This window comes from Choloepus didactylus, chromosome 18 (assembly GCF_015220235.1).
Source record: "Choloepus didactylus isolate mChoDid1 chromosome 18, mChoDid1.pri, whole genome shotgun sequence".
In the NCBI taxonomy this organism is placed as follows: domain Eukaryota; kingdom Metazoa; phylum Chordata; class Mammalia; order Pilosa; family Megalonychidae; genus Choloepus; species Choloepus didactylus.
In genome coordinates, this window is record NC_051324.1 from 29,172,991 (window position 1) to 29,198,628 (window position 25,638).

The 25,638-nt window shown below is 52.9% G+C and overlaps 1 protein-coding gene across 4 annotated transcripts in view; it reads right to left on the reverse strand.

Annotated features, from left to right (window-relative positions):
• ASIC2 (acid sensing ion channel subunit 2) overlaps positions 1-25,638 on the reverse strand; it is a 1,088,307-nt gene that overhangs the window by 274,972 nt on the left and 787,697 nt on the right. For 3 of the 4 annotated variants that reach the window (XM_037809351.1, XM_037809349.1, XM_037809352.1), the window contains exon 1: positions 14,920-16,146. The exons of the other annotated variant lie outside the window; for it this stretch is intronic. In XM_037809351.1, the coding sequence (XP_037665279.1) occupies positions 14,920-15,633 (714 nt within the window). In that variant the 5' untranslated portion in view covers positions 15,634-16,146. Of the gene's footprint in view, positions 1-14,919; positions 16,147-25,638 lie in introns of those variants that run through there. 4 annotated transcript variants of the gene reach the window in all.

Genomic DNA, 25,638 nt, shown 5'->3' on the forward strand with positions numbered 1-25,638 from the left:
ATTGAAGGGAGAGGGGCTAGGATTGGTTCTGAGAGGACGCAGGAGCCGTTGCAGCGGGCGGGAGTTGTTCTGGCCACGGTGCATGCGCGCTGGCGGTGGCAGGAGTGGCCTTGGCACCAGGGAGTGAGTGGGTAAGATAAGGAAGTGGGGAAAGGGCAGTTGGGAGAAAGGCGGTTTCCTCCGGCAAGCCTCCCCTGCCAGTGGCATTTTGGGTGAGGAAAAGGGAGCTGCCTTGACCTCGCTCCCCAGGCTCGGGGGGGCTGCAGAGGGCACTCACGCCCGTACCTACTACCCTCCCCAGGGGGTGATCAGGTCCCCTGGCCCAGGCCTGGCAAGCCGAGGTACAAGCTCAGTCACCCGCAATTCCCCTTTCTTTTCTAATTAGAGGAAGAGGCTTTACCGGAGAGGCCCGCTAAGGGTGAGGGAAGGGGGAGGTCAGGGAAGGGAAAAAGGGGTTGACGGTGGCTCAGCGAGGCTGGAGCTCAGTGTTGGTGTGGTGCCCGGGCGCTTGACAATGGCTTCGCTGCAGCGGGCTGGGCGAAGGTGAGGGGTTTAAAGTTCAGGGGTTCAGAGAAGCTGGAACTCGAGGTGAGAGCGATGTTCAGGTGATTGAGAAGGGCCTCGCGGTCGACGTGTTGACCGGTGGCGTTGAGGTTGCGGAGGGTTGGCTGTCATCTTGGAGTGGGGGGCGTCAGAGGTGGCGAGTCGCTGGTACTGGATTTGCACGAACGAGGAAAAAAATGGCATCCGTTTGTTTTCTTACAAGCTGGACAATTTTGCGGATGAGGCAGGGTCCTAAGATGAGAGCTTGCAGGCGAGGAAACGGGAAGCTGGAGAGGCGTCCGGGCGAGCGGGCGACCTGCCGAACTGTCGTGTGGAGACGTTCCTCACACGGGGCACCAGTTGCGGTCGCGGTTACTGCTTCTAGGGGGAGGGGCGGCCGGTAGCTGAGCCCTCAGCTCTCGGGGCTGCTTAAAGGGTACCGGCGGCGGGGGCTCTTTCCCGGAGGCGAGGGCGAGGCGGAGGACTTGGCCGGGTCCTCGGCGGGAGGCGTGCAAGGTGAGGAGGGCGGCGATAAGGACAAGACACTCTTCATCCAGTAGGAGTATGCGCCAAAGAGATTTATTCAGGGGTGATTACAGATTATATAGGCTGGTAAGAAGGGTAGGGCTGGAAAAGAGGTGAAGTAGCCTTAAATGGCAATATTGAAGGGAGAGGGGCTAGGATTGGTTCTGAGAGGACGCAGGAGCCGTTGCAGCGGGCGGGAGTTGTTCTGGCCACGGTGCATGCGCGCTGGCGGTGGCAGGAGTGGCCTTGGCACCAGGGAGTGAGTGGGTAAGATAAGGAAGTGGGGAAAGGGCAGTTGGGAGAAAGGCGGTTTCCTCCGGCAAGCCTCCCCTGCCAGTGGCATTTTGGGTGAGGAAAAGGGAGCTGCCTTGACCTCGCTCCCCAGGCTCGGGGGGGCTGCAGAGGGCACTCACGCCCGTACCTACTACCCTCCCCAGGGGGTGATCAGGTCCCCTGGCCCAGGCCTGGCAAGCCGAGGTACAAGCTCAGTCACCCGCAATTCCCCTTTCTTTTCTAATTAGAGGAAGAGGCTTTACCGGAGAGGCCCGCTAAGGGTGAGGGAAGGGGGAGGTCAGGGAAGGGAAAAAGGGGTTGACGGTGGCTCAGCGAGGCTGGAGCTCAGTGTTGGTGTGGTGCCCGGGCGCTTGACAATGGCTTCGCTGCAGCGGGCTGGGCGAAGGTGAGGGGTTTAAAGTTCAGGGGTTCAGAGAAGCTGGAACTCGAGGTGAGAGCGATGTTCAGGTGATTGAGAAGGGCCTCGCGGTCGACGTGTTGACCGGTGGCGTTGAGGTTGCGGAGGGTTGGCTGTCATCTTGGAGTGGGGGGCGTCAGAGGTGGCGAGTCGCTGGTACTGGATTTGCACGAACGAGGAAAAAATGGCATCCGTTTGTTTTCTTACAAGCTGGACAATTTTGCGGATGAGGCAGGGTCCTAAGATGAGAGCTTGCAGGCGAGGAAACGGGAAGCTGGAGAGGCGTCCGGGCGAGCGGGCGACCTGCCGAACTGTCGTGTGGAGACGTTCCTCACACGGGGCACCAGTTGCGGTCGCGGTTACTGCTTCTAGGGGGAGGGGCGGCCGGTAGCTGAGCCCTCAGCTCTCGGGGCTGCTTAAAGGGTACCGGCGGCGGGGGCTCTTTCCCGGAGGCGAGGGCGAGGCGGAGGACTTGGCCGGGTCCTCGGCGGGAGGCGTGCAAGGTGAGGAGGGCGGCGATAAGGACAAGACACTCTTCATCCAGTAGGAGTATGCGCCAAAGAGATTTATTCAGGGGTGATTACAGATTATATAGGCTGGTAAGAAGGGTAGGGCTGGAAAAGAGGTGAAGTAGCCTTAAATGGCAATATTGAAGGGAGAGGGGCTAGGATTGGTTCTGAGAGGACGCAGGAGCCGTTGCAGCGGGCGGGAGTTGTTCTGGCCACGGTGCATGCGCGCTGGCGGTGGCAGGAGTGGCCTTGGCACCAGGGAGTGAGTGGGTAAGATAAGGAAGTGGGGAAAGGGCAGTTGGGAGAAAGGCGGTTTCCTCCGGCAAGCCTCCCCTGCCAGTGGCATTTTGGGTGAGGAAAAGGGAGCTGCCTTGACCTCGCTCCCCAGGCTCGGGGGGGCTGCAGAGGGCACTCACGCCCGTACCTACTACCCTCCCCAGGGGGTGATCAGGTCCCCTGGCCCAGGCCTGGCAAGCCGAGGTACAAGCTCAGTCACCCGCACAATTCTGGTAATGTTGAATGTGACTGTTCACCTACCAGGTGCTCAATAGAAATCCTAAGCCACCACATCCCTAGCCCCACTCCCTGCATGATGCGAGGCTCCTTTTAGACCCAGTCACCCCGAGGAAGCACATGCGGGACACTGATTACGTGCTTCAACTTGGCGGGCCTGGGCCAGGGGACCGGATCCGCCCCTGGGGAGGGTGGTGGGCACGGGCGACAGCGCCCTCCACAGCCCCCCGGGCCTGGGAAAGTGAGGCCGGAGGCAGGCCCCATTTCCTCACCCAAAATACCACTGTTGGGGGAGGCTTGCCGGAGGGAACCGCCTTTTCCCCACCCCCTTGTCCTGCTCGGACACTCCTCGTTGCCAGAGCAACTCCCCCACCTCTAGTGAGCATGCTCAGTTACCGGAACAACTCCCGCCCCCTGTCTATCAACCTCTGCACCCTCTCTGAACCAATCCAAGCCTTTGACCTCTACAGCTACCCCGCCCCCCTAATCACCCAATATAAGCTGGTGCTCTCCCCTAATAAAGCTCTCTCGCTCTCTTGGTTTTCCACACCCTCAAAGAACCGTGTCCCGCCTGCTCCTTCTCGCCGCCCTCCTTGCACGCCTCCGCCGGGGACTAGGGCCCAGTCCCCCGCCTCGCCCTCGCCTCCGGGAAAGAGCCCCCGCCGCCGGTACCCTCAGAGCAACGCCGAGAGCCGAGGGTTCAGCAACCGGCTGCCCCCCCCCCCCACGAAGCAGCAAACGCGACCGCAACTGGTGCCCCGTGTGAGGAATTCTCCACACGACGGTTTAGCAGGTCGCCCGCTCGCCCGGACGCCTCTCCAGCTTCCCTTCTCCTCGCCTGCAAGGTAAGGGCCGCCTCTCCCTCGCCGCTCCCGGAGCCGCCTCTCCCTCGCCGCTCCGCGTTAGGGGCCGCCTCTCCCTCGCCGCTCCGCGTTAGGGGCCGCCTCTCCCTCGCCGCTCCGCGTTAGGGGCCGCCTCTCCCTCGCCGCTCCGGAGCCGCTCCTCCCTTCCCCAATTATCCCGGCTGCCTCTCCTTCTTTTCTTCTATGACCCCCATTCTTCCTAACGCTCTCCCTCTTCCCCTCCATTACTTTGCTGTCCTCCTTTGTGTCTTTCTCTCTTTGTTTGGCACCCTGTGCCTCTTTGCAACCGCCCCCCCAGACTGCTCCAAAATGGCGAACTTCCTCCTTCTTCTACTGAGGGGAGGAAGTGCTCTAGTGATGACGTCAGCCCTAAGCCGGGCCGGAAACCACATGTGCTTTACCCCGCCCTTTCACAGGGCGGAGCTAGTCCACCATCTTATGCCTTAGACCCCGCCCTTTCACAGGGCGGAGCTGGTCCGCCATCTTATATGCCTTAAGCCCCGCCCTTTCACAGGGTGGAGTTAGTCCGCCATCTTGTGCCTTGGACCCCGCCCTTTCACAGGGCGGGGCTGGTCCACCATCTTGTGTCTTAGCCACGCCCACTGCGCCGCCATCTTGTGACGCTTGGGGCCTCCCACTTCCGCCTTCCCCTTCGACAAGCTCCCCCTCGGAGCCGCTACCGGCAGCTGCCGCCGCTCCTCCCACCCTGCCGACTAACAACCCCTGGCTGCCTTCTACACCTCAAGGCAACCCTTAGGATAGCGCTGCCCCTACCCCCACTCCCGTGCCAGGCCCTGTACTTTGACTGCACCCTGCTAAAAGCCGGCTTAGGAAAATTTGCCCCGCAGTGTGGCTCTGGATCAGCCTAGCTTCAGATCTAGTCACCCTGGCTGTTCATGTATTCGGAGAGCCGCCGGAAAAAATTGTTTGGCCCCTGGACGCAGGCCAAACCCGCCTGCTTATACGTGATAACCCGGACATGCAAATTCTCTTAGAAGGATTTCAGAGGGAATTCAGCTGCCACTATCCTAGCCATCGACTGTTACAGGGGCTCGCCAAGCTTCCCTTCCACAGCCCCTTCCATCCTTTCCCCTCCTCTGCACCCATCCCGGGTGCCACTACCGTCTTCACTGACGCCTCCAAAACCCGTTTTGCCTTCCTCTCTTATTCCCAGGACCACCCTGAACCCCGCCTATTCAGTTATGTTAACCTTCATTCAGTCCAAGTGGGGGAAATTCTGGCAGTGTCATACGCGCTAAACGCCCACTGCAACCACCCAGTAAACATTTTCACAGACAGCCTCTACACGTATCAGGTCTGCCGAGTCCTCGCGTTTTCCACCTTTTTCCCAGGAGACTCGGCCATTAATAAAGCACTTTCTGACCTCAGAAGCATCCTGGAGCATCGACAGGATCCTTGGTTCATTAGCCACATTCGTAGTCACTCAGGCCTTCCGGGGCCCCTGGCTAATGGCAATAGTATAGTAGACCAAGCGGTCTCAGCTCAAAATACCCAAGCTATGCTAACTCACACGGCAGCCCCTCCGGGGGACACTGTTAACCAGGCCAAGCTATTGCATTCTAGGTTTCACTTTTCGGCTACGTCGTTACATCATCTATGTGGCCTCCCCCTAGATACCTGTAAACATCTTGTCCGCAATTGTGCAATTTGTGCGCCCTTTGCGCCGCTTGGCCCCCTGCAACCTCAGGGAGTCAACCCACGAGGCCTAAAACCCAATTCTAGATGGCAAATGGACGTAACTCACGTTCCGTCCTTTGGACGCCTCAAATATGTGCATGTAATAATTGACACCTTCTCGGCCATGTGTTATGCAGTCCCCCTCGTCGGGGAAACGGCCAAACACTGTATCAAGGCCCTAAGACAGGGAATTCTCTTCATGGGAGTCCCCTGGGACCTAAAAACGGACAATGGGCCTGCCTATCGCAGCGCCTCCTTTGCGGCCTTTCTTCAGTTATATAACATCACCCATCATTTCGGCCTCCCCTATAATCCACAGGGGCAAGCCATTGTGGAAGCAGTCCATCGCCGCTTAAAAACACAAATTGAAAAAGAAAGGGCAATGCTCCCCCAGGCAACTCCAGGGGACCTTATCATAGCAGCCCTTATTCACCTTAATCTACTCACATTCAATAAGGAAGGGCTTTCGCCCCTACATAAACATTGGGGGCCCTCATATAGGCCCACCCAGGCCCCGATGGTCTACTGGAAGGACCCAGAGAATAATGCCTGGAAGGGTCCCTCCCCACTCCTCGCCCAGGGGCGCGGGTTTGCTTGTGTTTTCCCAGATGATGCAGCACAACCAATCTGGATCCCAGGAAGGGCAATCCGGCCTGCCACCAGCAACCACGCGTCTAACGAGACGAGAACACCGTCGTCTCCGCAACCTGGTGCACCAGATGACAACAGTACACCTGGGCCTGGACCCCAGTCCGAGTGAACCCTCTTTTCCCACAGCCCTCCAGCCGCACCTCAGCTCCAACCAGCCGCACCTCAGCTGCAAACAATGCATCGCCAACCCCACCACCCCGACCTCCTCTACCCCCCTCTCGCTACTCCTCTCGCTACTCCTCTCCCCTCCTCGACCTTATCCAAGCGGCCTTCACCTCAGTGAATTCCTCCAACCCCAATCTTACCTCCTCTTGTTGGCTTTGCCTCTCCACTTCCTCCCCCCTGTATGAGCCAGTTGCCTCCAACCTTTCCTTTTCAGAAAATACAGAAAACCTCTGCCATCCCCCTAACCTTTCATTCAGTCTCCTTTACAGGGAAGTGCATCCGCCCTCGCTCAAGTAACTCTCCCAGCCTCACAGCTTGTGCCGACTACTCCTCTCCCAGCAGCTCTGCCAAGTTTCTTATTCCCCACAACTCCTCCCAATGGCTGTGCTCCTCTACAGGACTTACCCCCTGCCTTAATGTGCAAACCCTCTATACAACTAATGAAACTTGCCTCCTAATTGTCCTTATCCCTAGGGTCTTATACCACAGCGAGGAAGACTTCTTCCTCCGCCTGGAAAGAACTGCAGATTCCGCCCTTCTGCAAAAGCGAGAGCCCATCACCGCCCTTACAATTGCCTCCCTCCTAGGTCTTGTAGGCACTGGCGCTGGAATTGCTGCACTAGCCCGACAAAACTCTGCCCTAACTCACCTCAGGGCAGCCGTGGACGAAGATATCACTCACCTACAAAACGCTATTTCCCATCTTAAAAATTCTGTCAATTCCCTCTCTGAGGTAGTGCTCCAAAACCGCCGAGGTCTCGACCTTCTCCTTCTCAAAGAAGGAGGCCTCTGCGCCGCCCTAGGAGAAGAGTGCTGTGTATATGCCAATTCCACAGGTCTCGCCGAGGACAGCCTAAAAAAGGTCCGAGAGGGACTGGAACAACGTAAAAGAGACCGTGAAGCCACCAACTATTGGTCCCACATCTTTACTCCCCTCCTTCCTTACCTTCTCCCTCTCCTCGGCCCCCTACTAATGATCATTCTAGCTCTCACCCTAGGGCCCTGCATTATCCGCAGAATCGTCCAACTTGTAAGGAAACAAACGGATGCTATTTTTTCCTCGTTCGTGCAAGTTCAGTACCAGCGACTCGCCACCTCTGACGCTGCCTACTCCAAAATGACAACCAACCCTCAGCGACCTCGCCGCCACCGGTCAACCCGTCGACCGCGAGGCCCTTCTCAATCGCCTGAACCTCGTATCAACCCCGAGCTCCAGCTTCTCTAAACTTTCGCCCAGCCCGCTACCAGCAAGGCCCTTGTCGAGCGCCCGGGCGCCACACCAACGCTGAGCTCCAGCCTTGCTGAGCCACCGTCTACCCCTTTTTCCCCTCCCCAACCGTCCCCTTCCCTCATCCCTTGGCGGACCTCTCCGGTAAGCTTCTCCCTTTAATTTGAAAAGAAGGGGGAAATGCGGGACACTGATTACGTGCTTCAACTTGGCGGGCCTGGGCCAGGGGACCGGATCCGCCCCTGGGGAGGATGGTGGGCACGGGCGACAGCGCCCTCCACAGCCCCCCGGGCCTGGGAAAGTGAGGCCGGAGGCAGGCCCCATTTCCTCACCCAAAATACCACTGTTGGGGGAGGCTTGCCGGAGGGAACCGCCTTTTCCCCACCCCCTTGTCCTGCTCGGACACTCCTCGTTGCCAGAGCAACTCCCCCACCTCTAGTGAGCATGCTCAGTTACCGGAACAACTCCCGCCCCCTGTCTATCAACCTCTGCACCCTCTCTGAACCAATCCAAGCCTTTGACCTCTACAGCTACCCCGCCCCCTAATCACCCAATATAAGCTGGTGCTCTCCCCTAATAAAGCTCTCTCGCTCTCTTGGTTTTCCACACCCTCAAAGAACCGTGTCCCGCCTGCTCCTTCTCGCCGCCCTCCTTGCACGCCTCCGCCGGGGACTAGGGCCCAGTCCCCCGCCTCGCCCTCGCCTCCGGGAAAGAGGCCCCGCCGCCGGTACCCTCAGAGCAACGCCAAGAGCCGAGGGTTCAGCAACCGGCTGCCCCCCCCCCCACGAAGCAGCAAACGCGACCGCAAGCACATTCACGTTTATGCAAAGGACTATTTGCAGGAGACAGATTAGATTTATGAGTCATGTTTGTGGGCCTAGTGCCTGGCACACAGTGGGCATCCATGAGTGTTGGTTGGTTGACTGTCTGAGTGGATGATCCAAGCAAATTACCTAGGAGAATCAAAACGACTGGCCTACAGAGCGAATGGTTTGGTTATTCCTCCAGTGCTTCTGAGGAACAAACTGAGTCAATTGGGCAGAAATGTGATTGATGCCTTCATGACTGGCCAGCGTGGTCCTCAAATAGCCACTATCTGAATCAGCTGGGCGTTGGTCAATTTGGATATCTGTAGACCTGAGCAGAGTTTACATTTGATTCCCCAAACTAATTTCCCTGAAGTCAAATAACTGGTGAAGGTCTTTTCATGTTCCTTGTATAAATGTCTATTTAATCACCTTTCATGTCTCTAGCACTTCAATAACTTGTACATTTTCCCTTTAATCACAGTTTCAGCTCTGCAAAGAAAAGCGATGGTTGGCTGAAAAAAACTCAGGCCATCGGCAGGATTTAAGCTCTCTCTTCCCCTGCCTGCTCACTTGGACATAAGACTTTTCAGCTAAGTCCTGGTGGTCATTTGGCTCATGCCCTCATTTTACAGAGAAGGATGCTGAAGCCAAAGTCACACTGCTGGCCAGGGCAGGGTCGAGGCTGGAATGGACTTCCCATCACAGCCCCCTGCATCCCAATGATGCTCCTCCTCCCTCACCAGCTGTGGAAAGAGCAGGCACCTCTGGAGTCAGGAGGACTTGGATTCTATCCCAGCTTTGTTCCCTGCTGACTGTGTCACTTTAGGCAAATCACAGACCCTTCCTGAGCTGCAGTTTCTCCATCTGTAAAATGTAGATTATAACACAACTTTTTTTAGGGTTGCTTTTATCGTTAGGATTGAGATGACATGAAACATGCCCAGCCCCTGTCTGGCACATACCAGCTGCCCAGTGCTATTGGCCTTTGTCCTTCACACAAAATGCCCACCACAAGTATCAGTATTGGAAATAGTCCACATTTAGTAAATGTTTACTTGGTGCCAGAAACTGTTCTAAGCACTTTACATGGGTTAGCTCATTTATTTCTCTTTCTCTAAAGGCAATTTATCTTTCTTGCCTCCCTGAATCCATTCATCCACTCCACAACTACTGGACTGCCTGGCCTAGTAGCGTTTCAACAGGATTTGCTGATTTTAAACAATATGTTGCTGAAATGATTTCTTGTATCCTGTCACTGGCTCATAACAGCCAGCCTGTTTGATGTGACAAAGTGTGACGAAACCAAAAAATGTTTCCTTAGTTTTTAGTAAATATGACTAGTCCAAAGTCAGGACTCGAGGTTCAACCCTGCAAATAGGGGTGAGAAATGGTGAAGGATGCAGGGAAGAGGGCCTCTGATGGAGTCAGGAATGGGGGTGACAGTTAGAGGTCACGACACAGATGGGGTCTCCCTCCACAGTCTAACAGCCAGAAGTTCAGTACCTTTAGTTTGACCCCCAGATATGCATTGCACATACATGATCACATCACCCCCCAACTCCTAAGCATACGCAGCCCCTCCCTCCATCCACTTTGAATGACCCTCAGACCTAGAGAGCATGTGTTCAGTCACATCATTTCATGCCCCTATATTCTCCCATTGGCACATGATGTTACCCCTCCCTGAAGATCTCTTTCCCTCCTCCTCTTCCTGGAACTCCTACTTATCCTTCAAGACTTATCTCAGATGTCTCTTCCTCCAGGAAGCCATCGGAGACACCCCAGTCTGAGTCAAACACTGCTCTGTTGGGGATTGAATAGTGTCCCCCACAAAAGGCATGTCCAGGTCCCAACCTCTGGTCCTGTGGGTGTGGCCCATTTGTAAATAGGACTTTTGGAGATGTTATTAGTCAAGGTGTGCCCAAACTAAATGAGGGTGGGCCTTAATCCAATATGGCTGAAGTCCTTATAAGCAAAGGGAACTGGACATTGAAAGAGATGCCATGGGGAAGCCACAGAAGCTCGAACTCAACAGAACCTGTAAGAGAAAGAAGATGCCACCATGTGCATTGCCATGTGATGGAAAAGCCAAGGAACCACAAAGATTGCCAGCCAGCCAGAAGATCCCAGCCCCGGGAAGAAGCAAGTCTTCTAGTCTCTGAAACTGTGAGCCGATACATCCTGTTGTTAAGCCAACCTATTGTATGGTATTTGTTTTAGCGGCCGAGAAGCTAAAACAAGCCCTGTGCCCACACAGCACCTCTGCATGCCCTGGCATCTTTCCACACATCCCTTTCCTCAAGCTCTTGGAGGACATGTATCAAGCCCTTATTTAACTTTATTCCCAGCAACCAGCCCAGAGCTTGGCATATAGTTGACACTCAATAGATACTTGTTGAATGAATGCATGAACCAGGAAGTGAGCAGATCCCCACTCAGGTAAGTGGGGATGACATGACAGGATAATTATATTGATCATAATTAATAACTGCTACCACCAGATGCAAAGACACTGTGCTGAGCCCTTCATCCACATTATAACAATACCTTCCAAATATGGAGCACAACTGCTGTCCGGGTGTGACTAGTCACTGCACATGTGTTATCTTCATCCCAGCTCCCGGAGGCAGGGATTATTACTGGAGACTCAGAAAGCAAAGCACCAGCTGAAGGCACACAGTTAGGAAGGAGCAGAGCCACCGGCCTAAGCTGAGGGCTGCCTGACACTTTCCCCCGAACCGTACGGCTCCCAGAGGGCGTCACTGCTCCTTGTCCTTGAAACGGCATCACAGGTTGGCCTCTGTCTGCTCCTGTTCCCACCCCCTCGGTCCCTCTCCAAGGCTACAGGGCCCAGAAGACTCAGCCCCAACGTTCTGCATCTGGCCCAATCACTGGGCAGGCTGCTCTCGCCTGCACCAGGAGGGCCCAAGTGCACAGAGTTGAGGTCTGCTGCCCATGCCAGGGAAACTGCACAGGCAGGCAGATGCCAGAGCTGCTTTATTTTACTGCTCAGTGAGTAACCCTTGCACGGCTGCAACAAACACACACAGGAGCTGCAAATAACCGCAACCTGATTGGGTCTGGAGAACGAGACCCAAGAGACACCCCTCAAAAACCCACTTTCCCTGGCCTACTGGGTTCATTTCCAGAGCATGGGACTAATAGGATAGAAGGGGACTTTGGGGGCAGCTGGTAGATTCCCCCAAGGAATTCCTCTGAAGCCCCACTTCACACTTGTCACAATGGTTCCCTTTAGGGCGTGGGAATCCCAGGTATCTGGGGAGTGCTTGGCATCCTGCTCCCCACCCCCTACCCGTCCCCAAAGGGATAAATGCCTAGAAATTGCCTGATTCTTATTGGAAATGCATTTCACCGGTGTTCTCTGGAGAAATTAAGCCAAAAGACTTGGAGAGAGTGACCCAGGACAAGGAAGCCTTGATTGTACCTGGCAAAGGTGTTCCTTCCCCATACCTTGCCTGAGCACCTACTATGGGTCAAGCTCTGTGCTGGGTGCTGGTGACACCAGGGAGAATCAGATATGGCTCCTGCCTTGGTCTGGAGGAGACAGGCATAGACCAATAGGTGCAATGACGTGTACATGTGTGAGGACTGACATCTAAATAGGGTAGTAGAGGAGCAAAGAGGAGGGGGGCTTCAGTGCTTCTCTGGTGATGGGGGCTGGGGGTGATTAGGAAAGACTCCAAAGCAGAAGAAACTCCAGAGCTGGGTTTTGCAGGATAAGTAGGAGTTCCCCAGGCAGACAAAGCAGCAGGAAGGGGCACAGAAAGAGGAAACAGCAAGAGCAAAACACAGAGGCTTGAGGAGCAAGGGGTTCAGCTACTGTAAGTCCTTCTGTAGAGCTTGAGAACATGCAGGAGAGAGGGCATGGGTAGAGATATGGGAGGGAACAGGTGGGGTGCCTGAGGTGAACCACTGAAGGCTTTCAAGAAGGGGTTGATATGCTTCCAGTGGCATTTTAGAAAGACTACTCTGGCTCTAGTGCAGACAATGGAATGCAGAGGGGAGGGGGCCCAGAGCCAGAGGCCAAAAGACCAGAGAAGAGGCAGATGTGCTTCAAAGGCAGCATTTCTCAAGTGCCCAGCACCGTTTTAATGCCCCCTTCCCTCTCTCTCTCTCAATACGTGTATATGTAGTACGTGTATACATTTAACTCTAACATTTATGACAATAATATAGTGCATATACTATTCTTATTTCCATTCGACGGATTAGGAAACTAATGAACAGAGAGACGACATCTCACCCAAGGACACACAGTAAGTGAAGAACTTAGGATTCGAGCCCGCCAGCCCAGCTTGAGAGTTTATGCTTTTAGCCACTACACTACAGTGACATTCCATCCAAGAGAACAAAGCCTTGAGACAGGGCAGTGGTGTTAGAGGAAAATATTCTTGATGGGCCTGCACTGTATTTGAGGCTCCCCTGAGATAGCTTCTGGCTCCCACAGATGGTGGGAGCAGGCTTTAATTTTGAGGCCCTTGGAGGAAACTACAGTGTGCAGTCTCAGGGGCTAGAAACTCCCAGGAGACAGCCAATGCAAGAAGCCACTAGAGGTCACTTTGAGTCCCCAGGAATGCACACCTTTGGGGAACGGAGGTTCTACTTGTGCTTGGGTGAATGTGTGCCTGCAAACTCTTCAGATGCCAGGATGGGTTTCATCTTACAGATCTCCCCCAATGTAACAAACCCACATCCCAGATGAACCTGACTCTGTTCTCCTGGACTCCTTAACCACTGACCCATGCAATTCGCAGCCCTGCCCGCTGGGGAGCACCTTCAGGTGCTCTGGAAGGTGCTGTCCTCTGATCACAGAGGCAGTTTAGGCCCTGGTCACATGTGGCTGAGGGCCTGATCACCAGAACCAGCTGGGGCAGCTCCACTTCCAGCCCTCCCACCTATGCTCCTAGGAGGAACAGACTGGAGAGGGGGTCAGGGAGGGCAAGAGTCCTACCAACCCGGGATCTTCTGAGAGAAGAGAGGTCCAGAGTCCAAGAGGAAGAGTTGCCTGTGGCTTCTGTGTAATGCCTTTTGATGGGTTACAAAGTTGGACTTTGGGCTGGCTGGCTCTGGGCTTTGGACAGCTTTTCAGAGACTTATTTTCCTCATCTTTAAACTGGGGATAATATGGCTGTTAGAAAGCAATCCTCAGATGTTCAGAATTATATTTGGTGTGCTGTTTGTACAACTTGGAGCTGAAGTCAGGGGCTGCTGGCACTTGGATGCAGCACTCAACTTTAAAACTAACTCTAGGAGCTGCTAATTAGAAGTCAGTCAAAGATGATAAACGAGTTACTACCCTCCTTCTTTCATCTTTTGGAACTCAGAAATGTGCTTGACATTCTCAAAGAAGCCACTTCGAAGCAGATGTTAACTGCATCTCCTGTTTGCCAGGGGGAGCCACCAGGTACTATTTAGAGGCCAAGCTGAAAAATCCAGAAAAAAAAAAAAAAAGGGAATGTTTGGTGGAAAATTCAGGGTTACTCTACATACAGGTTTAAAGAAAAGCCAGGGGGGCAAGATTGAAGCCAGGGACCCCATCCTAGACATGGAATAACCTACTCAGCCAATCAGAGGCCCAGCCTGACTGGCATCCATGCTAAACACCTGTTGGAATTGTGACATCTTTTTACCATTCCAGAAAAAGCTTTTTCAGAGACGAGGCTGTCAGGAGTGATGAATAAGGGCTAGTGAAATCACCACCAAAGCATTACAGATAAATACACACACACCAACGTGCCCTGCTTGGTGCCCTGCATTAGTGGAAAGGCCCAAACCCACCTAAGGGCTGTTTACACATGAATGGTTGGATAGGATTGTGCCACGCTGAGGTCTGGCAGCAGAACTCCTCCTAGGCAGACTGCACAAGGCAGATACCTTCTGTCCGACAGCTGTGTTATCCAGGCCCACAGCGTGGGGGAACCAGCACAGCAAATGGTTTACAAACCCTGAGCACAGCTTCTCCCGGTCCCTGCTGCTCACAACAACATCTCTTCCACGCCGCTTTCCCCACTGCAGGACATTCCCCCAGACTCAGAGACCCCACTCACACCCCTTTGTTGGAGAAAGGGGGCAGGTGGCCAGCCCCTCCTGGGACCCCCAGCGTTCAGTTTCTGGGATGCTCAAGACTCATCCAGGGATGCTGTTACCTCCCCCACCAAACTGGCTACAACTCCAGTCTTGGTAAACATTCACGCCCTCCTCAAGTCCACCTAGAGTCCAAGCGTTTTGGAAATGTAACGCCGTTAAGCCTGCTTAGGGACTCTGCATGATTCTCCTGGTGTCGATTTCTGAAAAGCTTCCTATTGGTTTCCCCAAACACAACGAGCCCATACTTGAAGTACACTTCCCTCTAGTCCCATCCCTTCACCCCAGACACAGGGCAGTTGCTTGGCATCCTCCGGACCTGGGAGTGAGTTGGGGACAAGGGGGACCAGGATTCTCCAAGGGGACCATGAGGAGCAAAGTTGAAGTATCTGGGGGCTGGCAATGGAGGAAAGAGGCTGGGGACAGGGGACACTGGACTTGGGTGAGGCGACTTCTCCACCCGTTGTACCCAACTTCCCACAACCTGGAGAAGACTCAGGGGACCCAAGCGTGGATTCTGCCTTTGCGTCTAACCCCGAGGGGGCGGCCGGTGGGCCTCCCGGCTCCGGAGAGTGGGGCGTGGGGCATGGGGAGCGGGGTCGCACGGAGGGCAACTCACAGAGGAGAAGTTGTGCGGGCCGCAGAGCTCGCCGCGGTACTTGCAGGACAGCAGCATGTCCTCCAGCTGGTGGCCCAGGCGGTCCATGAAGGCGGCGCTGATGCCCTCGAAGTGGCGCGGCGGTAGGAAGAGGCGGAAGTCGGCCAGCTTGCGGAACCACTGGCGGCGCGGCTCGTCGCCCCGCAGCAGCTCGCTGACCAGCGGGCGCGCAGTGCGGTTGGGCAGCAGAAGCCCGAGCCAGTGGCCGGCGTAGTACAGGTCTCCCTTGGAGAGGCGCGGGAAGCGCAGCGGGTTGTTGTTGCACACGGTGACGGCGGGGAAGGGCAGCTGGCGGCTCCACTCGCGGTGCACTCGCGTGTGCGACGGGAAGCTGAGCCAGTAGAGCAGGCGGTTCGAGGACCAGGACAGCAGCAAGCCGAGGGACGTGCAGAAGGCCAGCACCCACAGCGCCCGCCGCTGGAAGGAGCCCCCCGCCGCCGTGCGTCCGCCACACATGTGCCGCAGCCCGTGCAGTTTAGCTCGGCTCAGAGACGGCCGCCCCCTGCGGGCGACCCCTGGCCCCTGCAGCGCCCGCTCGCGCTCGCCGCCCCTGCCGCTTCCGGGCTGCCCGGCCGCCGCCACCGCCGCGGGCGCCGGCTCCTCGCGGGCCATGCGGAAGCGTCCCGGGCCGGTGAGCGAGGCCGCGGGCAGCCGGGGTCCGCGGCTCCGGCTCATTCATTCAGCCCGCGGCTGCCGACAGCCGCGGCGGTCCCGGCCAGGCGGAGCCGCCATGGGAGTCCGTAGCAGCAGTGGAAGCAGCAGCAGCAGCAGCAGCCGCGCGCCGCCCGGGCCAGGGAAGCGTACGCCCGAAAGGAGCTCCGGTGGCGCGGCATGCCAGCCCGGCGCCGCCACCGCCGCCTCCGCGGGCGCTCGCCCCGCACTGAGCGCCGCCTGGGCCGGCCGCCCCTGGCACTGGCCTCTCCCGAGCGCCTCCCGGGCTCTCTTGGCCCCTGTCTCCCTGGAGGATGCCCGACGCCGGGCACTGGGCGCCGCCTCTCCGGTTCCTGGGTTCTGCGCCCGCCTCCCTTCTTCCTGGACCTCGGGGGACCCTGAGCTGAGTCCCCCCTGCCCCGCCTAACCCCAGCTTTTACGCAGGTCCTGGGAGAGGGGGCTCTCGGCCACCATGCCTGGTTTGAACATCCCCAAGGACCCCACGAGCCCGGACCGTAACCCAGCGGTGCTGGGACAGGAGAGAAGGCACCGGGGAACGAGCGCCCCCAGAGGCACACCGCTGCTTCTGGCTGGGCGGGTGGGGTGGGTGTGTACTGGGGTGAGTGGTAGTCCTGCCTGCCGCTGCCCTCTTTCCCTTCCCTCCAGGACCCACTCCACTGCTCCTCGGGTGGCTGTCGGCCGAGGCCGCTAAGGTTTCTCCAAGTCCCGAGCCCGAGTCTTGCGACGTACCCTCTGTCGCCTGGGACTGGGGGCTTCTCAGGGTGTCCGGTAGAAAGCTGCTCGCGGCCGGGTCCCTTCAAGGCTGGCGGCCCGAGGGAAGGGCTGCTTCTCCCTCGTGTTCTCCGGATTGCCTCGAGTCTCCAGAAAAGCAGGGCCTCGCTGTCCCCTGCTTCTTCTTCTTCCTGACTCGGCGGCTCCTGGAGCTGGGGACTGCGGAGCCCCGGCTACACCTCCAGGGGGGTGCCCGGGTCTTGCTGCTGCGCTCGCCCTTCTCCTCTCGAGACTACAAGTCCGCGGCGGCGGCTGCGCTGCTCTCACGGTTGCCCAGCCCTTCTCGGGCCCCGGGCGAACTTGGGCAGTGGCCGCGCGAGGCTGGCGCGGCTGGGCTCCGAGGACCTGCTCCTCCGCTCGGTGGCCCCGCGGCTCCGCGCGGGTGGGGCGGTGGCGGCGAGCGCTGTGCGCTCCTGGAGACGCGGTGCTGACGCGCCCGGCTCCTCCTCGCTGCATTTTAATTCCTAGCCACTGTGGCCGCTGCACACCGAGCGGGAAGCCTCTTGCTGGAGTCGACCGGGCGCGAGATGACTGCACAGATGTGCCCGGGTGCGCGGGCTTGTGTGCGAGATGGGGAGTAGTAGAAGCTGTGTTTACATGGGGACATGAGCACGTAAGTGTGTGAGGGCTTCTGAGTGTGCCAGAAAGGCCACAAAGGGAGAGAGTTGCCGTGTAGTGCAGGTGTGTGCACCAGAGTGAGTGTGGTGTCATACTTTGAGTGTGAGTAGGATATGTATTTTGTGTCTATGTGAATGGGCATTGCTATGTATCTTGTGAAGGTGAGTATGCAGGTAATGTACTGTGGGTATTTGAGTGTGTGCAGTATAGACGTAGGGTAATGCTTATGATGGTGTGTGTGTTTTAAGTGTGTGCACTCATTTAGTGAGTGGTAGTTATGAATGGGAATAGTGATGTGTGGATGTCAGGGTTTCTGGATGTGGCGTGTGGTTGGTGTGTCTGATGTGTGTGTGTGTGTGTGTGTGTGTGTGTGGTTGTGTAGATAAGTATGTGTGAGGTGCTAGGCATGGTTACCGGGCCTCTGGCAGGTGGACCTCTGGGGGACAGCCCTACCCTCTAGATTCCCATGTCTCCTCCAGCGCCTTCCCTGGAAGGATGTTCTGCTCAGCCCTGGCCCAGTGAGCCAAGCACATCCCTCCTAGAAGGGAGATGGAGAAGTGAAACGTCCATGGACCAGAGCTCCCAAAGATTCCATTTGTCCCATTCCCACTGCTGGGGGGCCTGCAGCCCTTGGACTGCTGATGACACTGTTCCTTCCAAGTCCAGTCCAGAGTCTTCCACTAACCCCTGGGCACTTTTAGACATGGTCATTTGGCCTTATAAAAATCTGCCTGACTTGTTTGGGAGGATAGATGGGCATGTAGTGTACCTCTAGCCCCATCTCATAGGGGAGACACAGGAGGCTGACTACTTGCCCGAGATCACACAACTCCTAAGTGATGGAGCCAGGACGCAGCACCCAGGTCCCCCAAACCCTGCTCTTTCTACAGCACCACGGAGCGTTATAGTTTGCATTCTCTGGGCTATGTGCCTTGAGGGCGGAGCTTGAATCTTGCTCCCCTGGCTACCTAGCAATGTGGAGCACATAGTAGGGCTCTACCCATATTTCCCAAATAATTAACTCATTGAGGCCCCACTGGGACAAGTAACTCTTTGGGAAAAAGGAATTTTCCAGAGGGTGGATGTGGATGGGGCGATAGAGGCAGTGTGAAGGGTTCCTAAAGTGAGGGGGACAGTCCAGTGGAGTTGGGGGAAGGAGAAATTTGGGCCGGGAGAGGAATTTCACCTTTTGTGCGGTTGGATTGGGAGTGCTCCAGCCAGATGTGTTGAGTGAGCAGTAGGTGTCCGAGCAGGAGAGATGCAGTATTGGGATGGGCTTTCCCTCCCTACAGACCTGGAGGGCACCCCCTCAGCAGCGTCTCCCCTGGGGTTGGAGACAGCAGTTGCCTGCATGTGGTCTCTGGTGAAGAGGACATCTGAGCCCACCCCCACCACACACACACACACACACACACACACACACACACACACAGAGGCATGTAAACAGACGTAAACACACATCTACACACCTCATGTACACATACACAACCATACACACAAAACACATATGCATGCACAAACACATGCCATGTATAAACACACCCCAACATGCATTCATGCACATAGCATATACACCAACACATACACACAAACATATACTTACCTATGACATGACACACACACACAGGCAAACACACACACTACCCACAAACACACACACACCTGGAGGTCCTTCTCATTCACCCAGGGGAGAAGTTATTTTTGCTGAAATTCTGCTTTGGATTCTGTCCCTTGAAAAAACTGTTGCTGGATTAGAGTGGGTGGCATTCTGAATCTCTCAGCTTTACTGGGACCCCTAACAAAGGCTCACACTCCAGGGCTCCCAGCCTGCCCCAGGGGTCCCCAGATGCCACAGAGACCCATACCCTGGCGCAGGTAGGGTAACTTTGTGAACTCTGCAGTTTCTAAGTAAACAGCCAGGATATGCATGTGGTGTCTTCCAGCATCATAATTCTCTGTAGCATGAAGCTCTACTTTGTAAAAACCTTTAAGACACTTTGCATTTCTGATTTGTTCAGCCATTGTGGGTTTTTGCTTTCTTGGCAGGCTTCCTCTTGAAATGTACACATGCTGCTTTGGGTCGACAAAGTGTCTTCTCTGCCATTGTGTTTTGCTGTTAATTCCCCAGATGGGGAGCTCGCTCAGGGAGGGGACTTGTGTCCTGCTTAGGTCCTGTGGTGTCTTGGCACAGAAACACAGGGATAGACACAGGGGTGACCAGTGACCCATGCAATGTTTGATGGCTTTCTTGTGACACATGTTTAAGCTTTCTACACTGCCTGAAATGCTCCAGCCCCTTCCTTGGCCAATACTTTGACCAGCCCAGCACAGTTCTCCCCATTCTTCACATCTTAGCGTTTGTATTGCCTTCTAGGTAAGGACTTTCTTGATTCTCCCAAACTTTGGTCCTCCTTTCCCTTTGCTCTTCCTTATATCCCTTGGATTGATATCTTGTCCAGACCATTCATATCTGCATTCCCACATCGTAGCACAGTGCCTTGGCATACTGAGGAAGCACATGGATGCAGGGGCAGAGGGGAAAGGAACGAATATGTCTTGAACATTTACCAGGCCCTGAACTAGCACCTACACATTCTTTTACTTAAATTTCTCTTTCTTACTCTGCGGGGGAGATAGTTTCACCCTCTTTTTACAGTTGATGAGCTGAAGGCTCAGAAAGCAGGATTTGAACCCAGCTCTACCACATTCCAAAGTCCAAGTTTCTCCCCCTTCATCATACATCTTTCAAAATTTTTGTGATAAGTAATAATATTATATAATAATTGTAGCTCTTACTAAGTGCTAGGGTCTGCTCCAAGTGTTTCACACTAAAAACGAGTGTCATAAGTACCCTCGTTTAATCCTCAAGATAATCCTATGAGATAAACACTGTGATTTTTGTCCACCTCACTGTGGAGGCACCCTTAACACAGAGAGGTTAAGTTACTCCCCCTAAGCCGCACAGCTACTAAACAGAAGAGCAGGCTTTGGATCCAGGCATCTGGCTCCATCGCTGTGCTCTCAGACTCTACCACCTACCGTCCCAGCTCTCAGAGCTACACTGATGTGGTGGCTCATATGATTTAACTTTCCCATCCTGTCTGCTCTACTTGGTCAGAAAAACAAATTTACGAGGCAGGGCATGAGCTGACCCACATGACCTCTCCACCAAGAAATTAGAATTTAGCACTGTGATTTCCCAATAATAAGCTTTTAAGAAAATTTCCCTTTTCTTGTTTATCTCTAAAACATCTGTTGGCTCACACTTAGCAGTCTGCGTGATGCTTGTGTGCAGTGGTGGAAAGGTCTGCCAGCCAGCCTACATTCTAGTGCATGACCCCTGCCACAAATTATAAACTCTTTCTCCCATGAAATGCGTTCGTTGGGATGGGGAGGTCAATTTAAGCCAACACAACTTTCTGTTTTTATAATACAGTCTTCAGAGCTGACACTTTTGTTGGTTTGATCTGGCTTCCTTGGAGGCCCCCCCCCCAACTTCTTTACTCTTTACTGCTCAGGGGAGCAGAATTGGATAGTATGTGAGACCCCCACCTAACCGTCTTCCCTACCTACTGTAGGAATCCCCTCGACACGTACCTTCAAGTGACGGTGCACACGTAATCAAGTCCATTCTGGAACAGCTTGCAGTGTTTAAAGCTTCTTCCTTTTGGCAAATTGAAATCTGTCTCCTTGTGAACTTCTCCCATTTCTCCTAATTTATCCCTGGGGATCCACACAAAATAAGTTTGATTTTTCTCACGGGAACCCTCCAGATGCATTACAGAATCCAAATACTTCAGTGCTGAAAGGGGCTCGAGCAGTCTACCTATATAGCAAAAACTTCAAGATGCTCCTTTCTTCTCATCTGTACCTTTAACAGTTTCTCCCGTAGCTTCTGCTTTTAGAATGGTATTTGGATGCCAACATTCTTCAAATGCATCCAGAATGCTTCAAGCGAGGTCCCTCCAACCCTACAGAGAGTGAGCCCACAAATCCCTTGTAGCTGGAGCTGGTCCTTCCAGCCCCTGCTTTTTCTTGGGGTGGTTGTGAGCCCTTATTTCTCCTCTTACCTGTGGGACTTAATGATGATGGTGCATGCAGGGAGGGCCAGCGACGATGGGTTCTTGGTGTCTCTGCTTAGTCTGCTGAGTGTCCTTTCCTTTAGGTCTATGCTGCTAATGGTGATTAGAGTTAACACTACTTTTAATATTACAGCTCACTGATGCTATGGGGTAGACGGTCTTTTGTGGGTCTGCCTATGAACCTAAACCTTTCTTATTTTTCTCTCCTCTTTTTCTGTTTGTGTACCATCTTTGGCTCTCTGTCACTCTCCCTTCCTCTCTCTCCTCTTCCTCTGTCCCCCTTCCTTTCTTTCCCTCCCCTTTCTCCTCTTCCCAGCCTTTACCTGAAGCCTAGTGGTCCTCTCAGACACCTTCTTTGCCTGGGCTGCTGGTGGCCTCTGGGGCCATAGAGGTGGCTTCAATGTTTGGCACCTGAGCAAATGCCCAGTAGCTGTGATGGGGCTTCCTGTACTGGTGGAAAGAGCGAGGAGGACTCCCCCACTGTGGTGTTAGCTCATTGCACATTCTCATTTTTTTTTTACAGTCCTCCTACCACCTTACTGTGGGCTGGCACTGGAGTTGCTGTTCTCTCTACCTTTTCATGTGCTTGAGCATCTCCACTATTTTTACCCCAATTTTTCTTGTATTACACTTGGCCTTTCCTAATTATCTCTTCTTCTGAATTCTTAGACTCATCAGGATTAAGAGGGGGCCCAAGACCACCAGGGGCTGGAAGGACCAGGTCCAGAGCATAGGAGCTGGTCGGCTCCCACTGCACAGGGCTGGAGGGACCCCAGCTGACGCACTATGCATCATGTTTAATGGAGCATCTCAAGAGGTAGTTGCTAGCTATGAAATCTAATTCAGCTTCTTCACTTTCTGGGGAGAAAATCAAAATTCAAAGAGGGGAGAAACTTTTTATGAGTCACATAGACGGGGACTGATAAAGGCAGGACCAGAACCCAGGTTCCAATTTCTGGTTCAGTTCTCTGCTCACCCACTGAGACGAATTTTCAAAAATCTATTTTGAAATAGGTAATATATTCACATAGTTAAAAAGTGACAGAAGAATGTGTAGTAAAAGGTCTCCCCACACCCCCTGAGCCCCCAGCCACCCATTTTCCCTCCCTGGAGCCAACCAACGTTGCCAATTTCTTGTGTAATCTTTTAGAGAAACTTTATGAATATACATTTGTGTATATAATGTTCATATATACCCCCTTTATACACAAATGGTAGTGTTCTGTGAATACCATCTACTAGAGTAATTGCATTTCTTATTCTTCACACTTTTTTTTTTCTTTGTTGTTCTTTATTTTCAGTTATTTAATGGTTGCCTTCCTCTGGCACCTCATTCCAACTTCTGTTGTTTTCCTCGACTTCTCATTTCACATTGTGCTTCTCTCCCATCTCAGAAAGGACAGTGGGTCCTATGAAAAGGTGGTACATGAAGCTTGCCATTTAATCAGAATTTTCATCAATTCTCAAATGCTCTTGTGTGCATACTCTCAAAAAGCAGGTAATGCAAAGATATTTCTGTTTGTCTCTGCAGTGCATTACATGATGTATTTGCATAGGATTTAATTTTCTGGTCGTATTTTACTTCGTCTAACTATGAAATACACACACATATATGCACACACACACACACACACTCAATTGAGTGACCTGGGCACGAGCTCTCACTGTTCTAGGAATCTCGCCCAAACATGCATTGGTTGAGAAATACAAGTATATATGACTCATAGATAGAGTGAATAAAACATACCCCAGAGAGAACCATGAGGTGTCAATACCCAAAGTGAACCTAATGAGCATGTGGTTGAACTGAGAAGAGGAAATTGAGGGCCAAGTTTAATGACTTGTCCCTGATCATTGGGAAGTTGATTTGATGATGACGACAATGAACCAGAAGGAGGAGGGGAATGGAGGAGGAGGAGGAGCAGAAGGAGATGAAGAAGAAATTAGCCAATGTTGCCTGAGCACTGTGGGTCTGGTGTGGTGCTAACTGAATATGCATTAACTCATTTAATACTCACAGCAACCCTATGAAGTGTGTCCCACCATTATACCTCTTTGGCACAGGGGGAAGCGCAAGCAGAGATTAGATAAATAGCTTGTCTGGTCAGCGGCTGGGATTCAAACCCCAGTAGTTGGCTCCAGAGTACATGGTCTTAATTCAGTTGGTTGTAATTAGTGGAAAGTAATGAGTGTGGTGGAAATTTATTGAGCACCTAAAGAATGCCAGGCACTATCTTTTTTTTTTTTTTTAATCTTCATTTTATTGAGATATATTCACATACCACGCAGTCATACAAAACAAATCGTACTTTCGATTGTTTACAGTACCATTACATAGTGGTACATTCATCACCCAAATCAATCCCTGACACCTTCATTAGCACACATACAAAAATAACAAGAATAATAATTAGAGTGAAAAAGAGCAATTGAAGTAAAAAAGAACACTGGGTACCTTTGTCTGTTTGTTTCCTTCCCCTATTTTTCTACTCATCCATCCATAAATTAGACAAAGTGGAGTGTGGTCCTTATGGCTTTCCCAATCCCATTGTCACCCCTCATAAGCTACATTTTTATACAACTGTCTTCGAGATTCATGGGTTCTGGGTTGTAGTTTGATAGTTTCAGGTATCCACCACCAGCTACCCCAATTCTTTAGAACCTAAAAAGGGTTGTCTAAAGTGTGCATAAGAGTGCCCACCAGAGTGACCTCTCGGCTCCTTTTGGAATCTCTCTGCCACTGAAGCTTATTTCATTTCCTTTAACATCCCCCTTTTGGTCAAGAAGATGTTCTCCATCCCACGATGCCAGGTCTACATTCCTCCCCGGGAGTCATATTCCACGTTGGCCAGGCACTATCTTTGACACTGGAAATACAAGCTTGCCTTAGCTTTCAGTCTAGTGGGGGGCCTGGGTAAGAAAGGAGATCATTTTAATAAAACATGATAAATGCTATGCTGGAGATGAACATGGAGTATTGAGAAAGTCCAGAGGAGAGGTCTCCCTTCGATTGGTCTAAGAGCTTAACCTTGTTTCTCATGCAGTTTCTTCACTTGTTTTCTCACCCCAAGTCATGGAGAATTGTGCAACTTCTGCCCTCATAGGTTTATCCTATGAGCTAGGATCTGAGAAAGCCAAGGCAACACTGCATTGGAGATGCAGATACACTGAAGATGCTCAGGTCCTCTGTCCACAGGGCCCCCCTTTATGGGGGCCTTGGGTACCCCATGATGTCTTGCTGACCCTAGGATGTCTCCCTCGGGGTCTCTTGCTTATCGTTGATTTATTCTCGGTTTAGGTTTGCATAACTGGGTATTGGCTGTATCTTTAGCTGTGGCCGTAAGTGAATAGAGAAAAGGAGCCTTGCGCACTTTTCTACCCAATTTCCTCCCCATACACATAACAAAACTCTTGTTAAAATAGTTAAGCATAATAACCCTCTCCAGTAGGAACCATCCACTCATATTTTAAAAGGGCATGCAGTTAAAATAAGATTTAATAAAATATAAAACCCCAGGTACAATTAGGAATTTCATTCACATTTCTTTGCCTGTCCCTTAACTGTTTTAGTCCTGAATTGATCTTGCCTACTTTGGGGAACACTAACTAACCAGCCCCGAATCAGTCTTGAAGACAGACCCTCTGCCGGGGCTCCGAGATTTAAGGCCAGCTTGATTTGTCAAAAGCCTCCACTGAGGCTGCTTTTCCTCCTAGCCAAAACATTCCTGTCACAGCCACCAGCAGTTTGTTTACTCTCTTTCCCTTATAAATGGCCCAGGAAAACCACTACCTCGGGTTTCTCCACTCCTACTTTATCTTGCTGTCTTCCCACAGGAGGAGCAGAATGGAGAGATTTACCATGTTTTTCTTCAGTGGTATGGACCTGTGTGCTTCTCCAAACAGAAAAGAGTGAGAGAAGGGAGGGAAGAGAAGGGGAGAGAAGGAAAATAATACTCATAGAGTACCAACCAGGTGCCCACCAGGTACTAGTATGTGCATCACCCAGTGATTCTTCACACCAACTCTTTCAGGTTATGTACGAGTATCCCCGTTTTCCAGATGAGGATGTGGAAACTCAGAGACATGAAATTCTCTTTATCTTTCCAATTTATTCTCTCTGCAGCTGGCTTTATCACAGGTTAAACCATAATAACAGCCATAATTACACAATGCTATCAGTTACTGAGCACTTACTAGATGTCAGGCTCTGACATCTAATATATAGAGTAGGTAAAAATACCATGGAGAGAGCTGTGAGGTTTCAGGACCAAAAGTGATCCTAATAAGCATACAGTTGGTCTTAGAAGAGGAAATTAAAGTCCAGAGTTTAGTGACTTCCAGGTGAAGGAACTGAGGCTCAGAGAGGTAAAGTTACTTGCCTGGGGTCACACAGTAAGTGACAGAGCCAGGATTCCAGCCCAGTTCTGACTCCAATGTGTTGGTAATTATTAGAAAAGCAGAAAGTTGGGGGCTTCGAAAGAGAAAAGATGTCAAAGTGGGTGACAGCTAAATTCGGAGTTTTGTAAAATCCCTTGGG